Source organism: Pyxicephalus adspersus, chromosome 2 (genome assembly GCF_032062135.1).
Source record: "Pyxicephalus adspersus chromosome 2, UCB_Pads_2.0, whole genome shotgun sequence".
NCBI lineage: Eukaryota > Metazoa > Chordata > Amphibia > Anura > Pyxicephalidae > Pyxicephalus > Pyxicephalus adspersus.
The window spans coordinates 27828675-27846903 of record NC_092859.1 but is presented as its reverse complement, the minus strand read 5'-3'; the positions used below and the strand labels follow the sequence as shown (position 1 = coordinate 27846903).

Genomic DNA, 18229 nt, shown 5'->3' with positions numbered 1-18229 from the left:
GCATTCTTATGGAGCTGAGCCTTTCTCCTGACTGGCCAAACACTAATTTATGTCCTCATTTTATTCTGTATTGATTGCCAGAACATATTATCATCCGTCCTCTATGTGGGACACCTCTATCCTGCTCAATCTATTCAGAGCTTTTCAGCTAGAACCGCTCACTCCAATCCATTTATCTGCCTCTGATCTCCTCAAATCCGTCTTCTGCCTTTCTATTAATCTCCATATAAATGACAATATGTTCCTCTTTTTTTTCTGACTGGAACTACCCTCCTTTTATTTTATGCGCCTTATTTATCTATTGGCAGAAAAACTCCATAGTTGAATTTAGCTGCTGTTCTCTCTTTGTTGATCCTGGCAGTTTGGTGAAGCCCTTTGGCCCTAAAACAAAGGTGCAGATGTTTGCGGAAGCAAAGATCATTCCCCACCCTACTCTGATATTTCTGTGCTTTGTATTTGCTGTTACATAGTATCGTTCCTGTTATTTTAAAAAGGGTGTCAAGCTTCTCTGATGAAGAGTCGGATTTAATAAAGCTCTCCAAGAGAAGATACACTTTCATCAGTTAATCTGGGTGATCCAGCAAACCTCACGTGAATCTGGTTCAAAATTCAAAACATTTGCTAGCAAATAGAAGAAATTCATTCCAGGTTCCCTGGATTACCCAGCTTCACTGATGAAAGTATATCTGCTCTTGGAAAGCTTTAATAAACAAGTCTATATTATAAAAAAATAGTTTAAAGTGCAAAAAATTATTTCATTATGGCCTGGTTAGAGAGGCATTAACACCACATACTGAATAGACATTCCACCAGTATACCAGAATATACTTAGTCACATAGAACACATATTTCATTTACTCAATAATGTTCACCACCCTTCTCTTTTTTTCTTTTCCTTTCCCCGTTCGCTTCCTTTTATTCCTTTTTTTCCCTGCTGTCTTCTATTGTCCTTTTCCACCTCTTGTATAACTGTCCTCTTTTCTGATCTAACTGAATATCCTGATATTTGTGATGGATTTTTTTCTACACGCAGACAAAAGACAGATGCTGTAAGAGATATATGGCCTGGCTGGAAATGACATTAGATACAAGATCTCTAAACTGCCTGATATTGTCTCGCTCTACTTATGACCGCTTGTTAATATTTCAATGACTATCTTCCAGGCCGTTCATCACTCAGTGATGACATTTTTTATGTAAGACACTTTGTAGAAGTACTTTGGATTTCGGGTGAAACATATTTTTTATCAGTGAAATGGATATTTTTTCTGAGTAGGGGAGTTGTTTTGTAAAATATTGGTGAGATAACCATGAGGCTTATGGAGATCAATTAGATTCCACAGCTGCCTGTTTTAGGGGCATTTTGGAGCCATGCTCCTTACTGCCACCTGGAGTATAGGGCAGCCATATAGGTATTAAAATCGCCAAGTAACACACATGGTCAATCATGTGTTGTGAAACACATGACAGAACAAGGAAGAACTCAGGGGAGAGACTAAAGATAAGTCGTTTTTAGGTGGTTGTCACTTAGGGGTTCGGGGGAAACACTTCAAAATAACTAAAAGCCAAACCAAAGCTATTGGTAAGCACCACTTGTTGGGATCCATTGGGCCTGATTTATTAAAGCTCTCCAAGGCTGGAGAGGATACACTTTCATCAGTTAAGCTGAGGGAGCCAGCACACCTGGAATGGTCCAGGATTGAAATCCTTTTCTAACAAATAGGAACCCATTCAAGGTTTTCTGGATCACCCAGCTTCACTGATGAAAGTTTATCCTCTCTAGCCTTGGAGACCTTAGTAATGTCATTTTTTAGTACATGTTTAATAATATTAATATTAGAACATAGAAATGGAACTATCGTTTGGGCATTAGTACTGTGAGTATCCTGTTCTCCTCTCTTTTGCCGTTATTAGTGCTCTCACCAATTACAAGCTTTTCAGGAGTATTTTGGGAACAAGGAAAGACTAGTTATTCTGTAATGGTAAAAATGATCTCATCATATTTATCCCCTTGGCTACAACAGATAGCATCTGGCAGGTGACGCATGAGATCTAAATCATCTCCAAGCAAGGATGCTGCCACTTGACCTGTTTCACTTGCTGCCTTGGGCATATGCCTGCATGGTCCACCCGCAGCCTATGCCAAAATGTCGCTTTTTTTTAAATATTTGCTTTAGGTCCTAAAAAGCTGCAGGCCACAAGCAAATTACTAAAATAAGTAAGAGATCTGTCCCCAAGATTTCTCCTGAAGACAAGATGAAATTATCCAGCTAATAAAGGTAAAAGAAAGTTTCACTGTTTTTTTTTTCTTATTCTTTTCTTCCCCCTATTGACAAAATGACAAAACTCAAAAGAAATATTATCAATTTATAATGGCAAAATGTTAGCATCTACATTTAGTTACCAATATCAGAATATCTGTTTCATAAATCAAATGTGCTTGCACCCTGCAATGTAGTTTGTTTCCTCTCATTCTTGGATTTAGCAGGTGGATTGGTCTATCAGATGTGAACATGTGACAGGAAGAACAATAAATGCTGAACTACTTTTTCTGGCATTCTACTACATAAAGGGGCTGGGCTTTCACAAGAAGTAGGTGAGAATCATTTGTAAGGCCCCATTCTGGTAATAGGAAACTAAAAGGCACAAGGAATCCTAAGTCTCTATGGATAGCTTTACGGGCACAAACAAGTAAAACTACACAATTTATATATTTTTTATTTTCTTGCTCAGATTTTGTTATAGCTGAGATTTAATGCCTTTTTTCAATTTTTTTTAGTCTCTTTTCTTCAGTCTAATTCGACTTTATCAATATGTGATCAGGCCGAGCTTTGCAGAAAGCAACTGGCAATGTTCCTTCTGCAGTAAGCATTCTTACCTGCCTGATCGCATTCTTCTTTCTGTGAAAATTCTGTGCTGCGCAGGAGCTTTGGTTTCCAGGCACACCCCGTTTTTTCCTGTGGTCACCAGTACTAAATGAACGTTCACGTTTCTTTTTGGGAGTTACGTCAGCAACATAGCCAGAGATAGCAGCAAGGAAGAGAAGAAGGAAGAAGCTGGTGGCACCCATGGTGGAACAGGGACAGGTAAGTATACCAGGGTTTACTTCTTCTTAAAAAAATATGAGCTATGCACCACAGGATGTGGTGGCCATGATGCTACACTACTTCTGCTTTAGCTGTCATTCTCTTGTGCACTGTTCCTGATTGCTCTGTAGTATTATAAAATATGTTGCAGGAGGAATGGCTATCAGCACTGTCACTACTGATTCACATGCCTGTAACTTGTCAATCATCACCTGGCCACGCCAAGTCCTTCCCACTGCTTTCTGGGTTAACAGCACTGCCTCTGTTACTAAAACCCTCCCACTGTTATCTGCAGTGTCTGGGAGGGGGAGATTGTGAGACACAAATAAAGTAGGATGTTTTGCAGTCAGGGAAGTAAAAGGGTTCTTTTGCTTACTTTATGAGGCTTGTGCATCACATAGTTACTGGATTTAGTTATTTATTTCGACTGTCATATAGGATCCTTTAGTTGTACTTTACCCTTCTATTGATATCACTGCTTTGTATACCCATGGCTGTAATATGACTGATGTATTGAGCTGCGCTCTGTCAAACTGCTCCGTTGCTTGTCTCTTCTTTTAGTGCGATTCTCCATCTTTGGGTGATAGTATAATGAGCAAATTGAACAAGAGAAAGCACAATTGGAGAAAATTGGTTCTTGGGGAATATTCTTAAAGAAAAAGAAAAGTAGTTGATGTATTAATAATTGTGGATGTCACAGGAACTGACTACGTTGTAGTGTCACCCAACACCATTTCATCATGAAAATTTGCAAGAGATAAGGGTTGAAGAGGGGAAAATGGCAATGATATAATATCTACATCAGTAAGTGTAGCAAAATGGTAAAATTCCTAAAGCTCAGCACTGCAGAGGTTCTCCTGCAATGGTGGAGTTACTTGATAATGAATTAGTGGAGAGTGTGGGTGAGTATTCCTATAGAATAGAGTTTCCAAAATCCACCAACCCTAGGACACTCTACTTGTTTCCTGCCCTCAGGACTTCTCTAAATTCTCACTAAACTATGATAGATTTGGCTGTTCATAGACTTTAATATATCTAGTAAGGCGCTATTTAATCCTGGATTGTATTCAATAGGATCAATAAAGCAAATGTATAATAAATGTAGGTATTCCAGATATAAATTAGATTGCAAGCTCTTCTGGGCAGGGTCCTCTCCTCCTCCTGTGTCACTGTCTGTATCTGTCCGACATTTGCAACCCCTATCTAATACACAGTACAGTGCTGCGTAATATGCTGTTGCTGTATAAATATTGTTTAATAATTAGGTGATTAGTTTAAGGGAAATTACCGGTAAAGCTAAACTTTAGTTTGCTGGCCTCTCACTATTCATCTCATCAATGTGCTAACTCAGAGTTTCTTAACCAAGGTACACTAGGGGTCCTCTTGAGGTTGCTAAGGGTTCCTTAAGCAACGAGCAATTTGTGGTCAGTTTAAAAGATAGCAATAATCTTTTTAGTGATCTGTAAGAGAAGCAGCCTTCCCACTGACCAGCAGTGTAAGAGACATTCTTCCTACTCACCACCACACTCAAGTACAATGAGCAGTGAATATATTAATATAACCGGAGACCTGAAAGTTATAAAGTTGTAAGTTAAAAAACAGACCGAGAAACACTGTGCTAACTAAATAAATAAATAAAGGAAAATCAAACCTTTCTGTTTTTTTATACATATGTTATTAAAAATTTATAGATGTCCATATTTTATGCACTTTTTAAAATGCCTTCATGGGTGGATGTCAATCTGAAAGAATTGGCTGTATTTGCATGCAGCCCTGCCCTTGGTAGGCATGTGATGCTACGCTTTTATTATTGTATAATGGAAAGAACTTTGAATTCACAGTAATGAAAGAGGCCAGGGACAGACAGGCTGGGGAGGATAGTGTTAGACACCGCCAGATATCCTCCAGTCTGGAAATGAGGTGAGCCACGTCTGATTAGGTGCAGCCTCCCAGATTAATCAAAATTAAGCTTTTATTTTAAGTGACAAAGGTATGTTATCTAAAAATAAAATGTTTCGAGCCGGTTGCTTGCAGAGCAACATAGTGGTTGTACTTCACTTTCTCACAGCGTACGTCTAATGTAAGAAGATGGCGACCCTGGATGATCTCTGAGCTACGATAGCTCCGCTCTTCTGGAGAAACAATCACATGAAACCAAATCCTCCACTTATTTTAGGTCAATTAAGGAGGACAGGTATGCAGGGTGAAAGTTCTGACTTCATTCCCAAAATGGTCATCTGTATATATTTTTTAGTACAAGGTCCATTAAGAAAACATCAGTATTGAGAGATGCTAGGACTTGTAGTTCTACACATATGACACATATATGTCTCACATATGAGCAGACACCCTGTGTCTTGTAAATGAACATGAAGGAAAACGAGTGTGGCAACTGTCAATGCATGTTTGTAGCAAGTAATACCATCATTGCTTGTTATATATGGAGTCTCTCTAGGCCCGACCAGCACAACAATGCTTGCAGTTTATTTTCATCCACATAGCAGTAAGTGAGGTCCATGGTGAGGTGTGAATAACTGAGAGCCTTCTGTCCTTTGATCTGCCGACTCTTTCGTGCTTGGCATTATGTGTGAAGTGTCCTGCCAGTTACCTGCGGAGGTCTCATTGCTAGTCAGCACGAACAGTCACTGTGTCTAATAATAGATTGCTAGCTGTGTTTAAAGGGATGCATTCATGCGGGATTCTACGCCAAGTGGTCATCACACACCAAAAATAGCGCAACTGACAATCTGGGTCTTGGCACGTGATTTACGAATAATGACGTGGTGACATATAATCTCTAAGTCTCTGATATTCCCTACAAACAGACCATGTGTACTGCCTTGAATACAGTGTGGCTGCATACTGCACTGGTAAGAACCTTTTTATCTGAACTGTATGTCATGTAGGTGAATCATAATGGTGAATATTACCAGTAAAAGTAGCACTCTCTTTCACACTTAGGGTGCAAGGGATTTTGGAATCGCAGGCAGAGAATTGTGGGTAAGAAAGTTGGGTTTGCACTTGCTGGGAAGTTAAAAACACACATAAGTGTATTGGAGGGTTATTTTGCAAAAAGTCAATTGCAATAGCAAATCAAAACCAGAAAAGAAAGATAGGAATGAACAGTGATATGCTGTTTACATCTGTGTTTATTAAAGGAAAGTTTCTATACACTCTCAAGGGTTGGGGGACAGTGTAAGGTCATGGTAAATGTCATTCTTCATTTATAATTTTTTTTTTAACTAGTAATTTAAAGTAAATAGGCTGCAGCCAGGACTTCTTTGTGTTTGTATATTACATATACTTTATTTAAATGAGGGGGCTACATTACACAGGTAGGATCATCCTAGAAAGTGTTGCCACTGGGAATTAAGAAGTCCGAGCTTCTGGCAAGATAACAGATATCTTCACTTCTCTGCAAAGCTTTTACTTAAATCAGGAAGCACACACAAATGATTTGAAGTGTGCACCATCATACAGATATAACTAGAAGTGCATGCTAAGTTATGTGCAAGAGTAACATTTCCAGGTATTTGTTACCTCTTTGTTGCGACTCCCCATGAAAATGTCTTCATCTGTTTTGCTCTGGTGAAGGAGAGCACCATCCTTGTTCAGCCATCATTCAGGGTAATCATCTACATCTGGACTGAGATGTAGCCTCCAACATGACACAATGCTGGTACCTATACGGTTCTTGACTGTTTACAAATGTCTGACATAAGAGTATCCTCCCCTCCTGCAGCCGCTCACCTTTTTATTTTCTACAAAATTGTAAAACTGCAGTCTGATCAGTTGTGAGAAAAAAAGCAAACTGACATCATCAAAACCTAAGCAAACTCCCATGACTGGAACATTTTAATGCTAAAAGATAGAATGCTTTCAAAAATGATGCTGGTACATATATTTTCACATATTTATCACAGGTACATGTGCTTACAACAAATCTGCTGACAAGAATGGTGACTCCTCCTGTCTGATCCATAACAGTCGAGTCACAGAATGAGAATGGAGATGCCCTATCTGTAATGCTTTACCTGCAGTAGAGAAAAGCCTGCTCATCTGCTGTCCGGCTCAACTGTGTAAATCACAAGGCTGGATGGGCAGCTAAAAAAATCTCTAATATGTAAAATTCAACTGCTTTTTGAGCAACTTTCAGCAGCTACAAGTTCAGCTTGAGGAACTCTTTTGACATTTGGCCTTGGTGTTGATCTCCTACCACGATATTACCATTTGGGTCGGGTTTGTTGTACCTCTTCCTTTAGGCTCTTTGGCTAAAACACAGAACCCTATGAAAAGTGTCACTTTTCAGCCGCTGCTATCTTGCAGCTGCCTGCTGGCTTGGGAGTAAATAGGCAAATTGCCGAAGCTTTCATCCTCGGCCTGCTTGTACCTCTCTGTCTGCCATTTTATTAGGTTTGACAGCAGACGTGTGCGTGGCGCATTGCGAGAGGGGGTGTCATAAATAATTGGGGTGACCTCTCTTCTCAAGGCATGCTAATAAAGTCAGCAAATTGGGATCTTATCTGGTGTGTGCACTGATGAGGTGTGACAGGCAACTTAAAAGCATTCACAAATCAGGACAAATTGGCGGGAATTTAGCTCTGTGTGATCAGGACAAATGTGATTTTCTCTGACTTGACAGCTAATGGTGTTTGCTGTAAGTCACTTCTTGGCACCACGATCATGTGCCCAATGGAGCTTCAGAATACCAACCCATCCTGCTGCCAGCCTGGTCCCTGTAAACTGTATGAGTGCTGGCATAGAAATATAATGGAAGTCTTTGCATTATTTGCAGCATAACCATATGCGAATTGAATTGGATATAAAACTCCCTACATAAAAACTGTTAGAAAGCTGCTTTAGATATGACTCTTACCTCTTAAGATGTTGCTAGATATATAGAAAAGGTCATCCTATTTTTATGATCTTAAGCCTAATTAATATTGGTTAATCCAACAAGTGCTTTTTTATATTGCTGTTTTTTATTAATACATTGAACATAATAATGTTTTGCATTAGTAGATGTATACATCAGAAAAAAAGAACATTCAAGTCTTTCAAGGAACAAATCAGTTTCAATTATGCAATTAGGTGTTCTGTTCAGTACATTCTTTGTTTGCAATAACAGTACATTGTGTAGTAGAGGCTTTTTAGGAGATGCACCCTGATAGTCACAACTGTACTCACTGCTCTGACCTGAAGATTTGAAGACATTGCTCGAAAGCTTCTCTTTCTTCTTTATAGAAGGGGTATTTTTACTTTTAAAATAATGCATTTTTTAAGAAATCATTATATAACTGAACTAAAAGGTTTTACTTTCCTGGAATTCAATCTTACATGTGTGGATATTTCATGAGAACATATCTGGTGGAGAATCAATCACTGACATTTAAAACAGAGACCTGAAAATACCTTCATCAGAGATGTTTTCTAAACTTCAGATTTACTGATTTATGATATAGATTCTTTAAAGTGAATGCCCAGCCAAAACATGATATGATATATGAACTATCTACAAGAACCAGTACATATTACAAGCATTAAACACAATTCCTAGAAGAAGAAATACTGCATAATATATGAGAAAAACTGTTGCACTTATTTCTGTAAAAACAAAATGCTAACTAGACAAAGAGGAATTTGAAGGTGTGAAAGGTCTAAAATTCCTGTCAAATTTGCATCACAGTGACAAATAAAAGAAAGTGAAAGGAAATTTTAACTTATTAGTACAAGAGGTGAGTGGATATAACAAAATTGCTTGTTCCACTGACAAATATCTATTTTTCCTCACTTTTCAGACATTGGGCCTGATTTAATAAAGCTCTCCAAGGCTGAATCTTTGAACCTGGGTAATCCAGCAAACCTGGAATTAATCTGGGCCAGGATTGGAAACATGTGCTAACAAATAGCAAAGGACTTTTAAGGAATAATTCCAGGTTTGCCGATTTACCCAGGTTCAGTGAAAAAAGTGTATCATCTCCAGTCTTGGAGAACTTTAATAAAACCAACCCATTTCCTCTCATTTTCCTTTTGCATCCCGAGGATTTCATGTGAAAGAAAAACTCCCTGTTGAACACAGAATTGGGGATTAATTTACTAAAGGAGGTTATGCTTTTTATTTGCAAAGTGAATTATCCCGTAATTCACTAAGCTTGGTGATTGTGGAAATTCACATTGCAAAGAATACTCAATCATGTGCAAGGAAAGATGATTTTGTTGGCACATGATTGGATGACCGATGTTGGAATCCAATTCATTAAGCTATGTGAGCCGCCCATAATTCTTCAGTATATCACAGACTTTATCCAAAGTAAAAAAAAAGAAAATATAGACACATTACACTTTACAAAGAAGAAAGAAACCAGACACCTCCTTTATTCATGCAGAATGATAGAGCTAGTGCTGAACAAGGCATACGTTGTATATTATTTTCAGATACATGAGACGCATGGGGCCCATTCCTTCATATCCACATAGCTGGAGGTATAGGGCAGCCAGGTTAACATTATCGTACATCTTGACAACTTTAACAACTGATCAAAGCGGAGAACTCCTTAGAGCTAATAAAAGTCTTGTTTTCAGGGGTATCTTTCGAAACTTTCCTATTAAAGAACTTTATTTCTTCGTCTGTAGGGGAAATAGGCTAATCATTAGTGCATGTTTTAACGGGATAATTTAGAGCAGGACTGAGCGCTTTGCCCATCGCAGTGTGTCGAGATATCTTCATAGAAGCAATTATTCTCAGAATATATTATCCATCTTCTAAATTATTTTTGAGAAATTCTTGCAGCTTTTCAATGTCACTACTTTATGCCAATTTGAGCAGCATTTGCAGTGCCTTACTTTCCTTTGTCCAGATGCTACAAAAACTATTCAAGGCATAGTCTTCATTATGTTCTAATTTTTTTAAAACTCTTTCTGGTTGCAAAAATGCTTGTAAGGGTTTTTGTTCATTTTGTTCGAAATGGAAGGCTGGTGAAAAGAATCCTTGAAAAAGATAAGTAATTAAAGGTGCATTAAATTATAAAGAAAACAGAGCATTGGCTGTTGGTAGCTTTCCGAATAGGTGGAACTTACCCCCCCCCCCTCTTGTTAAAGAAACTGAAGTAAGGGCCATTATTGTTCGGGCTACCTCAGGGGTAGGACTTTATTTTAAAGCCAAACTGCAACCTCCCTTGCTCAGTTGTACTGTTCCTTCTCCTGTATTAAAACATTTTATTGGTTTCACTGCAGCATTGGAAACTGCAGCAAGTCATTTGATTTTTTGTATCCCAGGCTTACTGTACCTGTTTTAATCCTTTTAATAAATGGATTTTAGCTTGGTCAATTACTACCTGTGGGCAGTATGTATTCACATGATATTTTGTGACTACAAGATTTATTTTTCAAAAGTGAACTAAACCCAAAAAATAAAAAATGCAACTGGACAGGTACTTTATTGCGGAATAGACAGACGTCTCTTCTGCAACAAAACAACCCCACCTGCCTGATCCCTCACCTGTCCTTGCTCTGGTGTGGGCACATCTCTTCTTCTCCTCCTCCCTGAGTTGGGTCCTAGGCTATCTTGATTGACCAGGTCGGGATAATGTAACTCCTGCACAGGTGCATGGGAGTTTATTTAGTCCCTGCAGCTGCAGCGGAAGTCAGGATATGCCGGGTATTCTACCATCTTTTCTTTGGTAGATGAAGACAGAGATCAGACAACTAGGTATGTTTTAATGCAGAAGGGACAGCGTCTTTTCTGCAATAAAGACCTCTCACAGTTTAGGTGCTGTCTTGTATCTACTGCAAGGTAATACTTAGTTTCAGTCTATGATTCTGGAAAACCTAATATCCTATAAAATGCCCACTCCATGCTGGTTCTTTTACCTACACAGGGACTCATGGTAAGATAACTAACTGTTCATATAGAATAGATTTTTAAAGAGATAAAGGTATGCCTGTACTCCTGACAAGGTGAATTCTTCTAGTTTCTCTTGATGGTCAACATTCACTCAATTGGCCTGGAGAGGATACATTTTAAACAGTGAAGCCGGGTGATCCAGCAAACCTGGAATATATCTGGTTCAGGGTTGAAAACATTTGCTAACAAAAAACAAATGACCAATTCCAGGTTTGCTGGAACACCCAGCTCCATTGATGAAAGTGTATCCTCCCCATGCCCAGAGAGCTTTATTAGATCAGGCCCAATGTATCTGTGGAAGAGCAGCATTGTAACCCCTAGTCAAGGGCAACATAGCACTTCCTTATCTCCTCTTCTCCATGACATAGGAAGTATGTCATCCATAGTGACAGCTTGGAAAAAGTAACTGATAAAACTTCAGCACACACAGAAGGCATAGAAAGTTATCAGCTAACAAGATGTTTTTTTTGGCATTTTAGTGGTTTATTTATTTAGCAGACCAACATGGAGCAAATTAAAAATGTTGTTGTTGTTGTTTTTTAAGCTTTAGATACAAGGTCAATGTTTTAGGTCCTTAGTTGAATGTATGAATGTGGTAAAAAACCAATGAAACTAAAACTTAATAAGGAGAATAACAATGTAATGGCTCCACTATGCATTTTTTACACAGATTGGAATATTTGTTGTAAAATGTTTTACCATTACCTCTGCTAGGAAGTGACCTGGCATAATCTTCAATTGATCTATTTTTCCAATGTCTTTTGGCTGCAGACTGACACTGTCTTGCCTCTCTCCTGCAGGAGTTTAACATGCTGGCGGAACAAGGGGCGTTGCTTCCAGCATAGGAACCACGCTGAAATTTTGGGATAGCCCAATTCTGAGAGAATGCTGGGATTCTGCAGGGGAAGAAGGAAGTTCCTGGCTGCCTCTCTAACTCTTCTTTTTGTTCCAGCCATCACCTGGATTTACCTCTTCACTGGAAATTTTGGCGGTGAGTAGCAAATTTAAATGAATATCTAAGCAAAATGATAAAAAAATAATGTATTTAATGCATCCCTGCAATAAATGCATGTTCTTCTTATCATTTTAAAAAACGCTGCAAGTCCGGAAATTCTTGTTGATGTCAGAAATCTATTGAGCTCCTTACATCATGTTTTGACCTGCTTAATAGACTTTAAAACTCCTAATAATGTATTATTGCCTATGTGCTTTCCCACATACATATGTTGATTTGTTTCCCAGCTAAACAACACTGCTGCCTGGAAATAGTGGTTCTGGGGTGCACCTATGTCAGTAGAAAATGTTCTCCAAGCAGCTGACCCTGCAACAGTTTTACAAGTGGGTGATGATGTCACAGGGATGGTGCTACAGAACAAGGTAAATAATGTGACCTGAGATGTGACCCAGAGGGAGGTACAAGGGCCATCTTCTGTCTCTTCCTCCTCTTCCAATTTCAGCTCAATTTGCGGTTCGGGCATGATGCAACTCCTGCGCAGCCATGTAGGAATTCATTCATCCTGGCACACGCAGCTCAGCTTTAACTTCAAAAAGATCGTGCAAACTTCCCTGATCGTGCAAACTTGAAAGTTTAGTCCTTGATGTTATACTGTCCTAAAGGAGAAACAGTAGTTTCTAAAGGAACAAAGGAACCAATTTTTAATTGTAGGGTGTAGCTCAGCTAGTAGGTAATGTGTTCAAAAAAGTTAGCACATTCCAATGAAAAATCCTTTAGATATTATAAAGGGTAAATATTTAAAGGTTGTTTTATAGGTCAAGTGAATCTTTTGCCTTTTGGTTGGATGATGTACTGCTAAAACAATAGTGCTTTTTGTTACTATGTCCTATTGAGGTTATAGTCCATCACATCTTATCTTGAAATGCAGGAAATTTCTTGAAGACAGTTGTCACCATAACAGGTGTCTCCAATGGAGGACTTTACCTTACCTCCTATTTCTGTAATAACAATAATTTTGTATTTCTTTTCACTTTCTGTTACAGTAACAATTTTCACCAGGTCAAACTGTCCCCAGCGGGGACACAAGACCGCAAAAAAAAAAAAACTTGACAGAAGTTGTAATCTTTCTTTTCTTTCTACATCCAAAACTAAAAAAAAAATTGTGGTTGTGATACACTGCATTCCAGGGGTCATCACTGCACCTTAAACAGTGCTATGTAGTACACTTTCTGCTTGAGCATAAAAAGTATAGCTATATTACAAGGAGACAATAAATGTAAAAAGGAGCCAGGGGAAGCAAGAACGGAATCATTCATATGAAAGGAATGACATATACTGTAATAGGATGACCTATGTAATTCTTTCTTCCATGTGCTGAGGTCAGAGGTCACAGAAAAAAAGGTTCAGATTCATTTAGGTCTCTCATAATATGGGGTCAGGGGTTGTTCATCCTAGACATTTTTTCTGGCGCCTCAACATTAGCAGAACTCTCATAGATCTCAATACATGTAGCATCTGCCTAACATGAAATGTTAAAACTTTAAATCTGCTAACAAGCAGTCTTTGGAGTACACAAGAGACATAAAATATATCTTCTGCAAGCGTGGAACTTTTCCTGTTTTAATTTTTTTTTATTATGTACTTGTGAAGCTCGGTATACAAGTTCAGCACGTCTATATGAATGATCTTGTAGGTGTAGGAGTTCATTCAGGCCTCTGTACCCAACCAAGATGGCCAAAGATCCCAAACTCAAAATCCCACACAAATAAACTCCTAACACACAATTACAATATACACCAACAAAATAGGTTTCCAAAAGGTTTACCTCTTATCAATAAAAGCTGACCCCAAGCTCCATTCCAGTGTTATACCTAGGCTGTGATGATGTCACCAGTCTGCTGCAAGCAGGAGGAAGCATTTTCCAGTCAGCTTTTTCCTGCAACAGATCAGTCTCTGACCTGAAAGGATGCAGTAAGGGCTGATTGGAATTTCACAGGCACCAAAGGTGACATCTTATTTCTAGTGTGAAAAGCAGAATTGCACTTACCTTCCTGCCCTGATCTTCTCCCTGTAAGCATTAGGAACTTTCTGCTCCTTCGTGTTTGATTTTGCAGGCAGAATTATTTGCCCCCTAAAAAGGACAACCTAAATATTGTGCCCTTAGTTTTTATAGCAGAGTCCTTTGAAAGGTATCCCTATCAACTTCCCCATCATACATCAAGCAACATACATTTTCTAGTAAAAATCTTTTGCAGATTTCTGAGCAAGGAAATTGATTCTCATTTTGATCCTATTATCAGAAACTTGCAGTCCATTTTCTCATTGTCTCCGTCTCCCTTGGCTTGCAAGAGATCGATTGCCGTCTTCCTTTCTTTCCTAGGACTAGCACTGGGCTTATACATGGAAGAGGAATCACAAAGAGGTTTTGGAGATGAAAGCATGGACCAGAGCAGGAGCAGAGGAGGGAAGATAATTAGGGTCATAAGAATCTGACCTTATAGTCCCCTGAATTGTGTAGATATCCAACAACCAAATCCCTGCAGTAATAAGATGAAGAACATTTTTTAAACACTGGAAGAATTTTTAACCAAGGGATATACAGTATTTAGAGACAATGCTTAACGTTAATACAACATGACATTTGAAGCTTAGAAAAGCAAGCTGTCTACATTTTGGCTAATGGTGATACAAATCTGAATAATAATAAAAAGAGATGTTGGATACTCACCACTACTATATAACTTTTAGGTGTATCAGATGATCTGTCCCCATTGGGCTCTGTGGCAGATAGGTAAACCACTTGCTTTTCCTGCACTCACCACTTCAGTCTTCTCTCTGCTTTCCTCTCTTCCTGTCCATTCACATGAAAAATCTGGGGCCGTGTGTTTTATGTATGACTATGAAGGGATGGAGGCATGACCGTAGTTCTAAATGCTTGGGAGTTGCAGTGCTGGAAGACCCTGGAGAACAGCAGAGCTGTACAAGTCTGGGGATGTACCAGGTTTATTGCAAGTTATATGGAAAACCATGTTGTCAACCCACAGCAGTGAATAAGGAGCAAGAAACATTTCTAGTAGATCAAGAGACATTATAGCGCATCTAAACCCTTATTTATACTTACCTTTTCCCATTCTGTTGCGAGAACAGCCATCTTCTTTTTTCCTCCCCTTCTCACTCCAATCTCCAGCCATCTTGATTGGCCGGGCCTGGATAACATAACTTCCTGCAGGCAAAGCTGAGATCCTGAATTTCTGACAACCAACACTGCTGAGCTGTATATGCACTGCAATGATTTTTAAAGAAGAGAGTGACCAGGCAGGTGATAATGCTTATTTCAGAATCACTTGTACCTTTCTGCAAATAAAGCCCTACCCGGTTGTAAATTTTGAAAGCAGAACTTTAGTTTTGCTTTAAAGTTGAACCTCACGCAAAAACTCCTGATTTATTAAAGCTCTCCTAGGCTAAAGAACATACACTTTCATCAGTAAAGCTAGGTGATCCAGCAAACCTGAAATGAATTCAACAGAGAGATTTTCTTTTACAGGAGACATCCTGGGGATGCAAAAGGAAAATGAGAGGAAATGGGTTTGTTTTGTTAAAGCTCTCCAAGACTGGAGAGGATACACTTTCTTTAGTGAACCTGGGTAATCCAGCAAACCTGGAATAATTTCCTTTAAAGTCATTTGCTATTTGTTAGCACATGTTTTTAATAAAGGACCAGATTCATTCCAAGTTTGCTGGATCACCCAGGTTCACTGATGAAAGGGTATCTTCTCAAGCCCTGGAGAGCTTTATTAATTCAGGCCCAAATTATAGGGGTAGCTGATGGAAAAAAGATACCAATGTTCTACTTGGACTACAGCTTTAACATGTATTAGTCTTCTGTTCCACTAATTAGCTTCTGTGGGCTGACATCACAGTGCTCTTAGTGGACTGAGATCATAAGGAATCCTCCCTGTCTACAGAGCATAGTGGAAGGTGTGTTACAGTCCAAGTAACTGAATTTCTGACAGGACAAATATTATTATTATTAATAATAAACAGGATTTATTTAGCGCCAACATATTACGTAGCGCTGGCATGTATAAACATGTATATTTTTGCACTTGTTTGACAGCCATAAAAAAATCTATACATGTCAAAAATGAGAAAAGAGAATTTCTTTGTTTGAGTTTACATACATTTTTCTAATACCTAATTTTTTATAGAGGATGAGTCTGGATATCCATCATTGGAGCCGTTAGGACTCTAACTCTAACCCTGTGCCCTCTGCAGGATTACCTCTTTGAAATGAAAAATTGTTTCATTTTAAAGTTTTTTTTTAATTTAATCAGTATTTAACAAATAGTAATTTATTACTTGACAAATGATTCCAAAATCACCATGGATTATCTAAAGAGACAGGTTAGCACTGAATACTTGCTTTGAGGTTTCCTCAGTTTGATTGAAGACTCCTACTGAGCTGTCTGATAAGAGATGAGCCACTGCTGAGATGAATTCTGCAAACAGCTGGCTTCCTTTAGTATTCCTGAAAGGGATACAATTTTTTACACGTAAAAAGGTGACAAGAGCTCTGCCTTGAATGGAATATTAAATAATGGTAAAAATAGGAAAAACTAATAAAAAATAATATGGAATTTGCTCCACTTTGCATCTAAAACAGCTTCCAAAAATTTTCCTGATACTAATATGTATGGTACATAGTATGTAAGGTTAAAATGCATACACGTGAAAGCACAAACACTGTACATACATTAGGAATTAAAGGAAATATAATAATAACCTAAAAACACCATTCTTACCCCTGTTTAAAAAACGCATTTTCCCATGTTCTTCTACATTGTCGGACTTGGTACCTCCCAGATTTGTTGGGGGGGGGGCTAAGGGATTGCTCAGTGGGCAATATTTAAAATATTACGTGTAGAATACTTTGTAACCACACATTATCTACTGCTTTTAGGAGTTACAGTAATACATCAGTCAGAGTAGGAATGAAATGCATTAATTATCATCTTTTAGTAATGCTTTGGCATCAGCTTCTAATCTGACATGTCCTTGAGCAAGCACAGCCAAGGTAGGGTGACACCCACAAGTACCCCCTTTTTATAATAAGTGCCATTTTCTTGCATCCTGCTGTCATCTTATAAGTGGTTAGTGAAACATTCAATTAAAGCTCCACTTAGATGTGGGTTTTAATAGGTACAAGTAGCTTGATTTTTTAAAACATGCCAAAGGAAAACTTAATTTACACACGAAATTTACTGTTTAAGCCATTAGGCATGTAAACAAAATGTTATGACTATAGATAGATTATAATGGATATTTAAGTACCGTATTCAAAGGCGCTGAATTCTCCAAGCGAGATATTAATTTAGGAAGCATGGGTTTTTAATGAGCTTTATTTTTTTAGCTATTAAAGCCAGAGCAGGATGTGACATCACAATGTAGCATTGTATGATTTTATTAAGTGGACATTTTTTGGGTATACAATAAACTCCCTGTTATGGCACCCATGAGGATTGGCAGATTTTGACTAAATACCCCATACCACACCACACAATACCATAAACCCTGTATTTTCTTGATAATATTGAAATACACTAATTAAAAGCAAAGTAATAGGAACTCATTTAAAGTACAATAGCAATGCAGTATAGAATATGCAGGGTATGATCAGTTACAAATCCATTTATAGTCAGATAAATATACCAGTGCTGTATAATCAGAATGTTCCACAAAAGCACAGGGCAGTATAACGGCAGCAGTAGAAAGAAATTCCATATTCATATGAGGAGGCATGGGAATGAAGCACAAAGCATCAGCACACAGACGGCACGGTGCACCAAGTTTAAACTCTGATTTTCTTGTTAACCAGGACACGTGCCGGTTGCCTGAGAGTGCCAGTCAATTAAATTAAGGATATATGGGAGTTAACTGTGTTCACCTTTTGGTTTGAGCATACATTCCAGTCAAAATGGAAGCCATTTGTTTTTTGTTTTGTTTTGTACTGAATCGGCAATGGTTAGGCTATGTACACACGTTCAATATTTGTTGTTGGAAAGGATCTTTCAATCCTTTCTAACGACTGCACGATGCATGAGTGAGTGCTGTACATATAGGGAGGGAGAGAACAACGGAGCAGTACCCCGCTGCACTCTGTCTCCCCTTCACTTTCATTACGATCGTTCGTCCCCTATACACATGCAAGATTCTCGTCCGATATCAGCCCTGAGCCGATTGTCAGACAAGAATCGTTGCACGTGTGTACCTAGCCTCAGATTCCCT

At 38.5% G+C, this 18229-nt stretch overlaps 1 protein-coding gene across 2 annotated transcripts in view; it reads left to right on the top strand.

The window, feature by feature from the left end:
* Positions 1-18229, top strand: part of LARGE1 (LARGE xylosyl- and glucuronyltransferase 1) — a 237452-nt gene that overhangs the window by 56987 nt on the left and 162236 nt on the right. The window contains exons 1-2 of one of the 2 annotated variants that reach the window (XM_072400167.1): positions 5928-5956; positions 11790-11980. In XM_072400167.1, coding sequence (XP_072256268.1) covers positions 11875-11980 — 106 coding nt within the window. In that variant the 5' untranslated portion in view covers positions 5928-5956; positions 11790-11874. Of the gene's footprint in view, positions 1-5927; positions 5957-11789; positions 11981-18229 lie in introns of those variants that run through there. The other variant, XM_072400166.1, reaches the window with a different exon arrangement.